Consider the following 13,615-nt stretch of genomic DNA (forward strand, 5'->3'; position numbering starts at 1 on the left):
ATTCCCTCGATGAAAAGAAATAGCGGAGGAAGTTGCAAGTAACGTAGTCACCTGTTAATTGCTGCAACCCTTCATTGGAATATGATAAACACCCTGCGCCATCTAATAGCCACGCGGAAATGAATTCATAATGTTCTCACTTTCTCCGACAAAATCAACTCTGAGAAGAGGCAATTTAAATTTTTTTTCTTCTTATTTTGACACTCTACAGTTTTCTTAAATTTTATATATCTTCTGGGATGTTTTCAACTAACGTCATATCATTACAAAAAGCATTTTTATTTGCTTTTTAAATAATAGTGCTCGTTGTTTATGAGACTTTTTTGTGTGTGTTTTGTGTATATCATGAAAATAACAGATCTGTTTTGTAAGCGCTCTGTGATTTTTGATATGCAAATAAATAATGATGTAATTACTAGCACTAAAATATCAGAAATTCTGTCCATTTACATTAATGGGTATACAGAAAAAAATATTCAAATCAGGACAATCAAACGAGTTAATAGTGATGCCATAAACCTTCAGCATAGCCAACGAAATGAGAAAACCGCTAAACAGACTTCGAAAACGTATTTTGTTGGTACGTGAGGAATTTGGACTACAATAGCAAGAACTGTGAAAAATCAAAGAACTGTCCAAGGCTACAATTTCTAGAATTTATAAGAAATGGCCTGAAAATGCCCTCAAAACTAAAGAACTAAAATGGTCTTTGGCAGGGCATAGCTCGAAGACATGATGACAGATGGACTAAGAAAATAACAGAATGGTACCCAAGCGGAGCTTGAAGAAAACCTGGAAGACAACGACGGAAATGGACAGATGAAATTCATGAGTTTGTGGGTAGTAAATGGGTCATTGCACAAAACAGGAAAGTTGCTGGAGTGGCCTTCAATCCTGCAGTGGATTGAAAATGGCTGATGATGATGACGATGGCCTGAAAATGGGACATCCAATACATCCATTTCCGAAAAGAGTTGTTGTTGTAGTGAGGTTTTAGGAGCATCAGCGACTAAGGCTATATTCTTCTGTGGCTATATTATACTGTCCGCAATTTTGCGTGTGTTCTGTGATCAATTTTTCTGTTTGCTGGACGAAAAACACGAGTTTCCGGGAGCAAAAAACCATGCTGTTCTCGCTGGAGATCGACCAACTCAGCAGCTTTGCGATAAAGGCCCATTAAAATTCCTCATGCCATCGACAGGATTCGAACTCAGGTATTTTCTACCCGGTGTGGGGAGGACGGCGATTCTACCAACTGTACTACCCACGAGGGCCTGAAAAGAGTGTCTGTGGTAAAAAGAGGATAGGTACTACAAAAGAGGGAATGCAGTCGATTAAAAATATTATTGAAATAAAAGGGAAAAATAAAACAGTGACATATTGGGGGAAAAGTAGAAAAGAATGGTTTTCGAATTCGCATGCCTATTTATCTCTTCTAGAGATTAAGGAAAAAAGGTTGGGGAGTCAACCAGAACAGAAAATACAATAATATTCAATAAATTCTTCATTAAAACAATACAATTTTGCAACGATTAAAAAAAAAACAGTTCAAAGACAACAGACTTTTAACAGGCAAATAATAAACTCTGCGAAGATAATGAAAAGGAATCCTTATGGACTTTCAGAAAGAAAGGAAGCAATAGAAGTCGCTTTTCCATACTATAAGCATAGAAATTTATTTCTATGCTAAATTCATTCTTAATAAAATTTCTGTGCGATTGAGAAAATTTCACACTATTAAAAAATTATAAAAAACTTTCGGAATAATTTTTTCACTGATTTCAATTTCAGATAAGTGCAAATTACTGTGGAAAAAAACAACCCAATAGTAACAAGCTAACTAGTACAATACAATACAATCTTTTTTCAATAATATATATGCAAACATAACATGATTCGGGGTAGGAACAAAAATGCACGATTAAATCAATTCAAATGCAAATGCACAGTACCTATTTGTAGAAAATTGAAAAAGAGTCCAGCCAGAGATAACTATCCAGTTCCCTTTTGTTTTATTATTTTTCTCTATTTGGAGTAAACAAAGCTAGGATATTCTCGCTTTAATTAAAGTCTGAAGCTATAAGAAAGTTGAGAAACCGCCACCAGATGACAAAAAAAAAAGAAATCTGAAGTGTAAATCTTGTTAGAACTGTTCAGTGAATGACAAAGAAATGGGGAAGGGGAGGATTATACAAGCGTTGATTTCGGAACTTTTTTCCTTTAGAATTAATGCCTTTTTTGTGGTTAGAAAAAAGCAACGGGAGTTTTGGAACATTTTCTTTTAATCTTCGAGCTGAAAGCGTGTTTGGAGAACAAATTTAATTATATCGCAAAGCCCACATAATTCCAAATAACAAGATGTATATTAAACAGGGAACACGGTCCACGGTAATGCTGGAATTCTCACAGAGACAGGAACAAATTAAAGTTGTCGCGGGATCAAAATGATTTCACGCTGGACTTCTTCGAGATGACAAATTTCTTGACGAAAATTCTCTACCGATGACAAAACTAAACTTCTCTCACATCGACGCTGCTCCCCCTGCTGAAGTGTGGAAACAAATCCAAGAAGATAATTGAAAGAGAAAATCCCTATCGTCTTTGATTACCGAAATCTTTTGTGTTGTTCTACGAGAAGTCTGTGTTATTAATTACATTAATTAAACCCAAGTTTGCTTCGTCGAAAAGTAACAAGTACAATGTAATTCATTTGTCAAAGGGTGGAGACAACCCAACCCATATTTGCTACTGCACACAATTATTATTTTAAATTAATATATCTTTCTTTTGTTCAATGCCTAAGACATGAATTGACAATGGCACCTAATGATCAGTCTGTTCCCTTACTAAATATTAATGAGAACTTCGATTATAAAAGATAGTTATGCCAGTTTTAAAATAATCTATTAAATACACTGTTTATATTTCCAACTATACGAAAAGCATTTTGAGTAAACTTCGCTTATTTTCATTTCCTAAAAAAGGAATTTCTTCTTCAGGAAACAAAATATATCGTTGGATACAAATTCCCACCACCAAAATGACTGAATATAGTTCGGGTTTAATTAAACTGAACGTTTTATAAGATACTTCATCGGCCCTTCAAGTGTCAATGTGAGCCTATGAATGAGAACTTATGAAGCCGTTAGGTAAAATCATGACTGTTTTGACTTTCCAATGTGGAATTTAGAAAAGTAACTCAAGCCATAATGGAGTAAGGACCCGAAAAATTGGAAATTTTGCCACTAGACGGAAGGAGGAGCTTTTTTTTGCGCTGTGACTGAGTTAGTCATTCTCGGGCGAGCATTGTATGGTTTTTTTCAGATACTTCAGTTTTCCATCCAGCAAAACAGCAAGAGTATCATAGAACAAACAATTTACAGTCATTACATATAGACATCTTATAGCCTCAGCTGCTTCGACATTAGTTTAAAGAAACATATCAGAGCGAAAAAAAATTGAAGTTGTCTGGGGAATGGAGGGACGCAACCTTCATTTAAACAGCTGTTCCATTTGATAGTCTGCGCGTGGCTAGCACAGTGGTTATAATTACTGGCCTCCCCACACCAGGTAGAAAAGACCGGGATTGAATCACGTCAATGATACGAGGAACTTTTTCTTTTTTAACTCCTTGGGGTTTTCTTCAAGAAATCGGAAAAATCGACCAAAGAACACAATACTGTACATGAGCAAATGAGAGCTTTCTCGGGTGGCCCGAAGTTTTGGTGAACCATCTTTGGTCCATCAACTCTCACTAAGCGTTCAATACCTGAAAATTATACATACTAGTATACCTTATCTCTTTCATGAAATCTAAGCTTCCATCTCTTATTCTTGTGTCGATAAAAAGTAGTGCCTGGTTATTTCACCGGTTGTGTTAATACCCCTTGCCCAAATCATTTTGGTTCACTTGGCTGCTTGTGTAATAACACAAGCAGCCACGTTATGTCTGACGACACTTTTGCACCCTCGCTAGTTAATGAGTAAATCCTGACCCTGGTTGTACTGCACACCGGATTTCAAAAGTTCGCTACACTGCTTCAGGTGCAGAAACGTATTTTATACTAGAATTTATAACGGTACTCGTTTTATTCTTACACAAAAGAGATAGTTTCACCGTTGTATTCTGCGGTCTCTACAAGTACAGGTGGGTGGATGTACTTTTTTGTAACAAAATGTTGGAGAATTTTATATGGATATGGCCCGTTTTTAAGCATGTTACTGTATTTTTAAGATTTACTTTCGCTCTTGCGAATACTCAAGCAGAATCGTGTGATCTTTTGACGCCTGTAATTAACCTTCAGCATTAATTTGTGTCATGAAATATTTAAGCAATTCATTGTAATAGCCAGACATTATGAAAAATCGATGCAATGCCCGTTGTATTAAGAACTTGTCTTCATTGAAAAAACGATTGCTTGTTTTGCCTATTCAAGCGTCTCCTTGCTCTCTATTTCCATTTTATAGGAAGCACGAGAGAATGCAACTCATTGTATGTAGAGTATTGAATAACTTGAGGCGCTGATCTCAAGGGTCCATTATTCTATCATTGCAGATATTTGCTAATAGGTCGTCAATTGTTTTTCTTTCCCTCTGGAAAATTGAAAAGCAAGATAATAGAAGCACGTTCAGTTTAACTGGCTTGCATCGACCACATGGGTATTATGTTTCCTTAAGAATTGCCAAAGCATTTTACCCTGGTATTGAGCGTTGCAGTCAGCAATGTGAAGTCGGTTTGTTTCAACTTAAACGTAGTAAACATTTCGGAAGAAGGTCATCACTTATGGGATTACAAATGGTTTGCAGTTAGGGTGACGACTGCGGAACCTCAACATAGCATTTCCTTGTTCAATCATCTTTCAAGAACACTGTGGAGCTCGGCCTAAATTGAAGTATTCTTGCAATTTTTCGACACGGAAGCGGATTCTCGTCCTCTGGACACTTTTATAGATTACGAACATTGTAGCCTTGCTAGTCCCGTGATCTCCATACTTCTTGTGGCCTAGGTTCTCGGATCCGAACCATGCGCCCTGCTTAAAACTTTGTTGTACAATGCGTTACACCCATTTCGATATAATGTTTTGATAGTTTGTAGTATTTAAGGCTGCGTGACACTATCATGGATTCTCTAATTTCAATATATTTCCTTTCAGATGTCATTGTAAATTGGGCAAGGCTATTAATATTTTGGCCGTTCAGTGTTCATAACAGATAAACACAAATACTCCCTATTTATTTCTCACTTTTCCCCTTTTTTTTATCCTTCATTATTTCTCTCCCTCTCTCTACCGATTTAGACCCATCTATCCATTATATTTGTTTCTATCTATCTATCTATCTGAAGCAATCATTCTAACATACCTGATTTCATTGCATGGAAAATATCTTGGGGATTGACCTGCCGCACGCTGGGCACAAGACGGATACGTGGCAAGAGACTACCATCGCTGTTGATGCGATCAATGGTGGAGCGCATCTCTTCCTCCACTTCGTGGTGATTACTTTCCACTAGAGCGCCTGCAAAATAACACGGGAAAATGTATATTAAAGAGAAACTCTCACCCTCTCTCTTACCAAGGCTTATATAATAAACCACAAATATCCCCTTCGGGGTTATAAATTACTAATTTGCATTAATAAATAAACAAAAAAGTAAAGAAATAAAGAAGAAATGCAATAACGCATTCGCGAGTAAATAACATCAAAGTATGTGTATTAATTAGTAGAATGAAGTCAGGAGATTAAATTTAAATTAAGGAAAGAACGAAATAAAAGAAGGAATCGATGCATCAAAATCGTTCTCAGATTTTCATAAAATAATTAAGATTTAAATTCGATTTAAAATTTTAAATTCAAAACCTGATTTAAATTTGAAATTGTTTCTGCAATATTCCGAATAACCTAACACAAATTACATTTTATTAATTTAAATTAAATAGTTAATTAAATTAAAAATAAAATGGCTGGTTGGAGCTGTGTTCTGCGGGAGTCTTGTAGGATGAATTCTGATCTCAATTCTGATCCCTAACTCCATTTCTTGACAGCAATGATCATGGACATCTTTAGCCGATGTTATGTAAATATATCATCAAAAAATTAAAATAATTATTTATTCAAATTATTTGTAAAATTAAATTTAAAAGACTTCCATTTTTATCCTAACACCATTAAGTCCATTATGGAATCTGCAAATTTCTTTTGCGATTGAATATAGTTTTTTTTGTCCCCGATCTAAATATTAATATAAGAAAGGTGGAACTGGGACCTTCTGGGAATGCCTGCGCTCCAACAGAAAGAAGAAATACGTTTACAATCTTCCTAGTCTGTTTTAATTTCCATAAGTGATATTTGATTTTCTTCTTCTTTCTTATCGAAGCTGTTCTTTAAACGAATTGTTTTAGCTGTGTCCTATTTGGGATGGTAAGCAAGGATATTTGAATTCATACATATAAATCTATGTCTGAAAAGTAATAAACGTGGAATAAATATTATTTTCAAATGCATGCCGCACAATGGCAGAATAGTGTCTTGTATATATATATAAAATGCGCAACATTTCTCCATTATGTACCAATCAAATGCAATATGTAAACTTCTGGCATAAGGCCAACATTTCAAGCAGGAGGAAATCTGAACTCGGTTCGCTTCCATCTAGAAATCTGATTATCTGTTAATTTTGATAATGCTTTTCTACATCTGTAAATTGCGTTATAGAAATTGGGGAAAGGAGCAGAGATCAGAACTCTTAAGTATTTTGGTACTTCTACAGAATGTAGGAAACGTGTTTGCACGAATATCAGATTAATTCAAAGCCGAGAAAAGGGTGTGGCCACCTAGGCACCTGCTTTGGAGTCAATGATGGAAGGGGAACGCTGGTTAAGAGATTTAATGTACAAGTTCCTATGACATAGTTATTTGAGAAGGCGGTATAGTATTTCTAAGTATCTGCTTGGTTGTTAACCTACAACAAGATTCCGAAACAAAATTTGAGAAGGCTAATGAAGTCCACATGATGAACGAATATAGTGGCTGCTGTGAGATCTATTTCGACCAGCCAATCGATCAGAAGATTTTTACAATGAGGGGTGAAGCACTGAGTCGGTGTGCATTAAGATGTGAATATCTAGTTTTAATCCTTTACACAGAGAAATATGTACAACATTTATAAAAGAAGATCAACGATAGATGATCGAGACTTTCAGCGTAGCAATTTCCAACAGAAAGTGATCATATAGCAATCAATCTCGTTGGGCCATTGCAGCAAGACTGCAGTAGCCTTCATCAACGGAAGCTTTCCGACGTAACGATCAAATGAAAAGGTTATGGTGTTGGTGTTATAATATCAGGGAAACGTTGGGGTAGACCACAGAAATAATTAAAAGAGACCAGAGTGCGCTTAGGTGTAGTAAAAAATCCTGTCAGTACTCACCGAAATCAGTTAACTAAGAGTTCGAGGAAACAACAAGAACTGATAGTAGTACAAGTAAAGTACTTCTGCGAATATCAATACAATCCAAACATCACAGCAATTAATGCACAACGTCAACTTGCCTGGTGCAGAACCCATCACAATTGGTCCCCGAAACGTTCTTATGGAGGAAAATCATGGCATGGACAATCACAGAGGGGGGAAGCAATCTAATGACCGTGTTTGGGTCTGGCAGATACCAGGAGAACATTAATTCCTTGATGTGCGTTCCCAACTGCGAAGTGTCCAAGAGGTTCTTTTAGTTGTCAGTATTAGTATGGCCAAATGATGCAAAGAAACAAAATTTTATTGAATGCTATTTCATTGTTCCAGGAATGACGTGCAGTACATTGACATTCTGGACAAGTAAGTTCTTTCTACACTGTGATACGAGCAGGATCATTTCTGTTGCACCATGACAGCTCACTATGTCATACTGCACAACTTGTAGTGCCTCGGTTTGAAGACATGGACATGCAAAAGCTTCACTAACCTGACAGTATCCCACGTAACACTCTGGGGATGAACTGGAACGTTGGCTTCGGACCAGGCCAACAAACCAGCAACTGGAGTTGAATGGGGAAATCGGTGTTAAAATAGCGCACCAATAACGTTTTTTGAAACATGCAGATGTCCACTTACTTCTGTTAATGTAGTGTACAACTGCTATATACTCACTCGTACATCCCGCGTTGCCATTAAAATTCGTTGAAATACCTTGGTAGCCCAGCAGTATGTCGTTTGCAAACATTGTCTGCTCATTAGGTTCATATGACTCGTATGAGCAGATGTTCGTCAAATTATTCTTTAAATTTCCTTTTCTTTTTCTCCTTTTTGAGAGACGGCAATATCAGCCTTGCTCACACAGTAAAAGTACAGGTAGTTAATCTTTGCAAACCACTCTGATGAGTCCTTCTAGATGATAGCTGTCCTCGACAGAGCAGGCTGCAATAAATATATTTTAATGGTAATAATAAATAGTTTGTTGAATTCCTGAATAATTTCTAGATTCTTTCGGAATTAAAACATGTCTAGTTAAAATTATGTTCTTTTAATGAAAACTTCAAAAGAATTTCTGGATCGCTGTCTGACACTGGAATAGGTCAGTGTACCCTAGCTATTAATTTTAACATCTTAGTTTCAAAGTTCATAAAAGCAATTGTTGAATCAACCTAATGATATTATAGTACCGCCGATTACAGACAAAATACCATTCTATGCACCTTCTTGAAAGGTGCACAGAATAGTTTGACAGTAGCATAAACTGTTTCCGTAATGTCTCGATCTCAAGTTCAGAAACAAGATCACAACAGACAGTCGCTTAATACAAAATTGTTAAGAGAATCTCAAACATTCATTACAAAGAGCTTCAGAAAACGATATCCAACATTCAATCAACAACCCGGTCGATCCTTATTCACCGATAAATTGCCATTTAAGCTCAATGGTTTAATTTAACAAAACCGGGAAGGATGTACGTGTAACCCATTCTCTTAAAATCCTTATTTGCGCTCACAGCAGAACGCGAATCCAATATTTTCATTGTGAAGTGAAGGAAAACTCCAATAAATAAATTACTTCTCTACAGCAACCTGGCGAATACAATTACGTGCCTTTATCTTCAATCAAATAGCGTAGAGAGGAAGAAGAAATAAAGTAACGTCTGAGACATTTGATTCTGAGTAAAAATTTTAAAAAAACTCAAATTTCCATTGATATTATTTTCAGTCAAATACAAAGTCGCTGTTTTATCTAATATACTTTTTTTATATAACCTCAGTCACTGTTTTTCTGTACTTCGATTAAGTTTATAAGTTCCTTTCGTTAGTTTGCAAAAATGGAAGATTACGTTCGTCTCTGTGAGATTCAGATATCATTTTGTGATGTCTTTGCAGCATCAGATTTGTTTTATACGCCAATTCAAGAGAGATGACGGTTGATGCCTCTGTAAGCTCACGTGAAAATCACTGCCACTTCCTAATACCAAAATCGCGAAAGCGTGGATATCTGTGGTAGCTACTGGATTACGTTTTTCATCCCGCTTTCTCGAATTTGTTTGAATTCCAATTATCGAAAAGAGAATTAGGACTAACTGCGTAGTAACATCACCCCAAGCAAAAACGCAAAACCGAAAGAGTAACGAAGACCTCTTTCTTAAGCAATGTTCTGAAGAAGAAGAAGAAGAAGAAGAAGAGCATATAGCATTCATTTGGCAAGGGAGGGATCTTGCAGGAATGCGATCCTTTCGGTAAAAGAAATATAAATTAAGGTTTTATTTCTTTTGATTCTCTCCACTGCCATCTAACTTGCGGGGAAAGAAAAAGGATTAAGCGAAGCTGACAAGGGATCAAGTTCGTTGATCTCCGTGTGTGGTCTGACGTCATCACGTTGGCTGCTTCGTACAATCGATTTTTAAAATAAATATTTTTTGCAGTTTGCTGAGTGGCCGACTAGAAAGTAATTGCGTCTCTTTCTTCACATCTACGTGCATATTAGGGGGGTAATTATAATTTATCTGCAATTTCCTATCATACTCGGTGCAAATTTAATCTTATGCACCAGTGCCTCCTACAGGAAAAAATAAGGCGTCGTATAAAAATGACAAACACACATACGCACTAATATTAAACAAGATTACCAACTCCAAAGCACTTCATAAATATTTCTGTTGATGTTCTCTAACTATACTCTACCTTATCAGAATATTAGCTTCATCCCTATCTTTTTTGATTGCCCTTCTTAAAAGGAGACCATCAGATATTAAATAGATGCGTGATAATAGAGGACATTTTATTTTTCTTCAATTCCTTATAAACCTAGTCCCTAGCTCTCCAAAGAATTAAATAATTCAATAGTTTTTTTAATTAGGAATACATTTCCATACTGTTCATTTGATTCATTAAATTTCATATTTACTTTTGAATAATGCGAGTCTTCGCGTTATATACTATAGATGTAAGAGTATGAGTAATAAATTATTCAGTTTCTCAGTCTTACTTTCCTACTCCGATTATTCTAATTTTTTAATTTTAAATTACATCACGTTCTACTCTTATTCAGAGCCACTATCTAGCAAGTCAAACGCAAGTTTGATTTGCTGGATAATTAACAACTGCAACGTCTTCTAGAATACAGTTTTAATTTTATTCCTTTTGTATATTTTTCTGACATTCGCCAGATTGAATATATTTGCCATTTCTGAATTCTCAACATTAAAATCGTATAAGCCAACAAACACATAGTTTTGTATAACGGAATTTTTCTGAGTTTATAACAAAATCGGCTGAAATATTTCAACCAATTGAAATCTGTGGGTAAAGAAAGAAACAAACTGAGGATAGTTTGGCGATGAGTATTTAGTGATAGAAAATCCTTTTCGGGGCGATACAAGCAGGCTAATTGCTTAAATAGCGCAATTCAAGATCTCTTTTTCCACACGAGGAATTGTACCATGTACCACTGCTGCCTGTACGAAGATCTTCGCTGCCGACTTATTACGCACATCCACCTATCACTGCAGGACCAGGAACATTTCGTCCTAATCGAAGAGGACATCTACAAAGCATTTACTCAATTCGCCGAGGACCTCTTCACAAGAAGACGGACATACCCACAGCCACAACTGTAAAAATAACCAATAAATTGGGCATCCTGCATCACTGACGAACCACTAGACTCTGGAAAACCACCAGCGAATAGCAAGCCTCTCCCTGCCTACAAGCCGTGCCCGATCTCACACCTCAACGGAAACAACCACAAGGACTTACATCATGGACAGGAGTTAACCCCATGCATGTGCATAAATCCTAGAGGAGACATCATCCCATGAAGGATAACATATCAATCCAGGACAAGACTATCAAATCCTGACGGCAAATCATTCCATGAATGACTTCACATCAACCCCAGATGGGGCATCATCCCCACAAATGACTACCCAAAAATCCTGGATGGGACATCATCCTATGAATGATATATATTAATCGTCGACGGAACATCAACCCAAAAGCTACTATCCTAAAATCCTGGACGGACACCATCCCAAGAATGATTACACATAAATCCTGGACAGGACATCATCCCACGAAAGACTATCCATGATTCTGGACGGGACACCGTTGCATGATGACTTGCGCAGCAAAGCTGCTATACGCCTCTTGGCGATCTGAGCCGGGCGCACTTGCGTGGCTCATTTTCACTCCTTTTCCCAGGCGGTGGGGGAGGGAGGGAGGGCACGGCCTCTGGCTCCTTCCCTCGCTGCCGCCCCTCTTTCTCCTCCCGGTGGGGCATGAGCTGCCCCACAGGCCGCTCCTGGGGACGCTTTCTCTATTGTCCTATTTCTGACTTTCCCCCCAGCCTTTCGACCCTTTCGGCCTAGCAAAATTCTAGCGTAATGTTTGCCAGTACCCAACTGGTCTGTAGGAATAAATTATAGTGGGATTTCTCTTATACAATGAACAGCCTCTGGATTAGAATCACTGCGTATCGTTGCGAATCATAGCAAGTAACAGACCCTATAATATCTCCGTCATTCTCTTACGGTAACACGCACTCACTCGGAGTTGTTCATCATTCAAATTCACTAAACAGTACACAGATTCCAACTCCCCTCGCTAGAGTAAGCATTTAATGCGCCATCCATTCTACGGTGTACGTCATTAACAACAACTCCCTCCTCCTCATCTCTGTACGACGTGTCTCTCTCTCTAGGCAATTATAACTTCCTCACTTATTTGAAGTCAAGAACATTGCCATTTAGTCTGAGTACATCCACCGCATGCTTCAAAAGGACACTTCGAGAACTTGCTTAGATAATTCGCAGTCGTAGAAAAGAATGATTAATACTGGAGCTAATAATGTGGTCTGGTAACCTGCTGGTCATCGAAGTCACAAAACAGACATCTTGTATATGAAAATAAAGGAGACAAACCAGTTTCAGTTTTAAAAAAGAAGTTTCCACACGAGACCGGAAATTTCCAGGGTGAGGCAAAAGGAAAAGCATCTTCCACAACGGATTCTAAGCCCTTCGGGTTTTCTTCTTGCGGATGCTGCCAATAACTTAAGTCTGAACTTCTTTTGTTCTTTTTCTTTGTCTCGACATAGTATCAAGAATCTCTAGACACTGATCCCACTTCATCCCACAGAAATCTTCAAGAAACTGCTGCAAGAGAAGAAGAAGAACGCAGTTTAAAGATAGCAGCAGTTCTACCCGCAGAAGAAGCAAGAAAATTGTGAATCCCACCACCTCTGTCTCGAAAACAACAACAAGAGCAAATAATAATAAAAAAAATTCATTAAAATGCACATCGAACAAAGTCTGTTGCTTAACTTTCTTTCGAACAGTCAGTAAAATGTCGTCACTAATCTCTTGTTGGATCAACGCGAAACATTAAAAAATTTCTGCTTCGCTGTTTATCTACAAACACTACTTCATCCCAGTAGCACGTTGTCAATCTTAGACTTGAAGATGAGATTTAGATCGGGGTTCGGTGCACAAAACACAATGTGGCAGAGAAAGAAAGCAATTTCCAAAAATTAAATCAGCACTACATTTTCATCAGCATACTGAAGACTTAATTCACTGATTAAACTTCAATTACAGCTCCATTTCAATCGAGTTCGAACCATTCGGGCACGATTAGTGTCGATCATACGTTCTTTGTTTTTACCTCTCTCGAAAACTCCATTTTTTCCTCTTAAACATGCCAGCAGGTAAGAATGCATATTATTTACAAACACGATACATTGATGCCTCATTGTCTTAGCTCTTAATTCCCCCCTCTTTCTTGGGAAAATAAAAGGTAACTCGATACCAGCACTAAGATGACTGAAGTTGCAAAAAATTAAAAGATACAATTCGTGTAAGGGGTTTAGATCATGTTTAAGGGTAATGTCGGTTAGTTCAATTGGATGAATAATTCTAGATGCGTGAGAGAAGATATTGTAATCCCACGCGACTGCTCGTGGCGTTCGCATGACGGCTAATGATTTCATTCATTGTGGAAATGACATTGTAAGCCCCTCTGACCTAGTAATCATGCAGGAGCATATGTAGAACAGGCATACCGTCCTTCTACAGTTTCAGAATCCAGTTACAATAGGCAACGGATTACTCAATGGGGCATTTAACATTCTTTTGTGTGACAT

At 37.3% G+C, this 13,615-nt stretch overlaps 1 protein-coding gene across 1 annotated transcript in view; it reads right to left on the minus strand.

The window, feature by feature from the left end:
* LOC150080907 (glutamate receptor ionotropic, kainate 2-like) overlaps window positions 1-13,615 on the minus strand; it is a 47,064-nt gene that overhangs the window by 1,043 nt on the left and 32,406 nt on the right. Inside the window, exon 2 of the mRNA XM_090380851.1 lies at window positions 5,362-5,517. Coding sequence (XP_090236977.1) covers window positions 5,362-5,517 — 156 coding nt within the window. The remainder of the gene's footprint in view (window positions 1-5,361; window positions 5,518-13,615) is intronic.

Source organism: Mastigoproctus giganteus, chromosome 9 (genome assembly GCF_048544385.1).
Source record: "Mastigoproctus giganteus isolate SK-2022 chromosome 9, ASM4854438v1, whole genome shotgun sequence".
In the NCBI taxonomy this organism is placed as follows: domain Eukaryota; kingdom Metazoa; phylum Arthropoda; class Arachnida; order Uropygi; family Thelyphonidae; genus Mastigoproctus; species Mastigoproctus giganteus.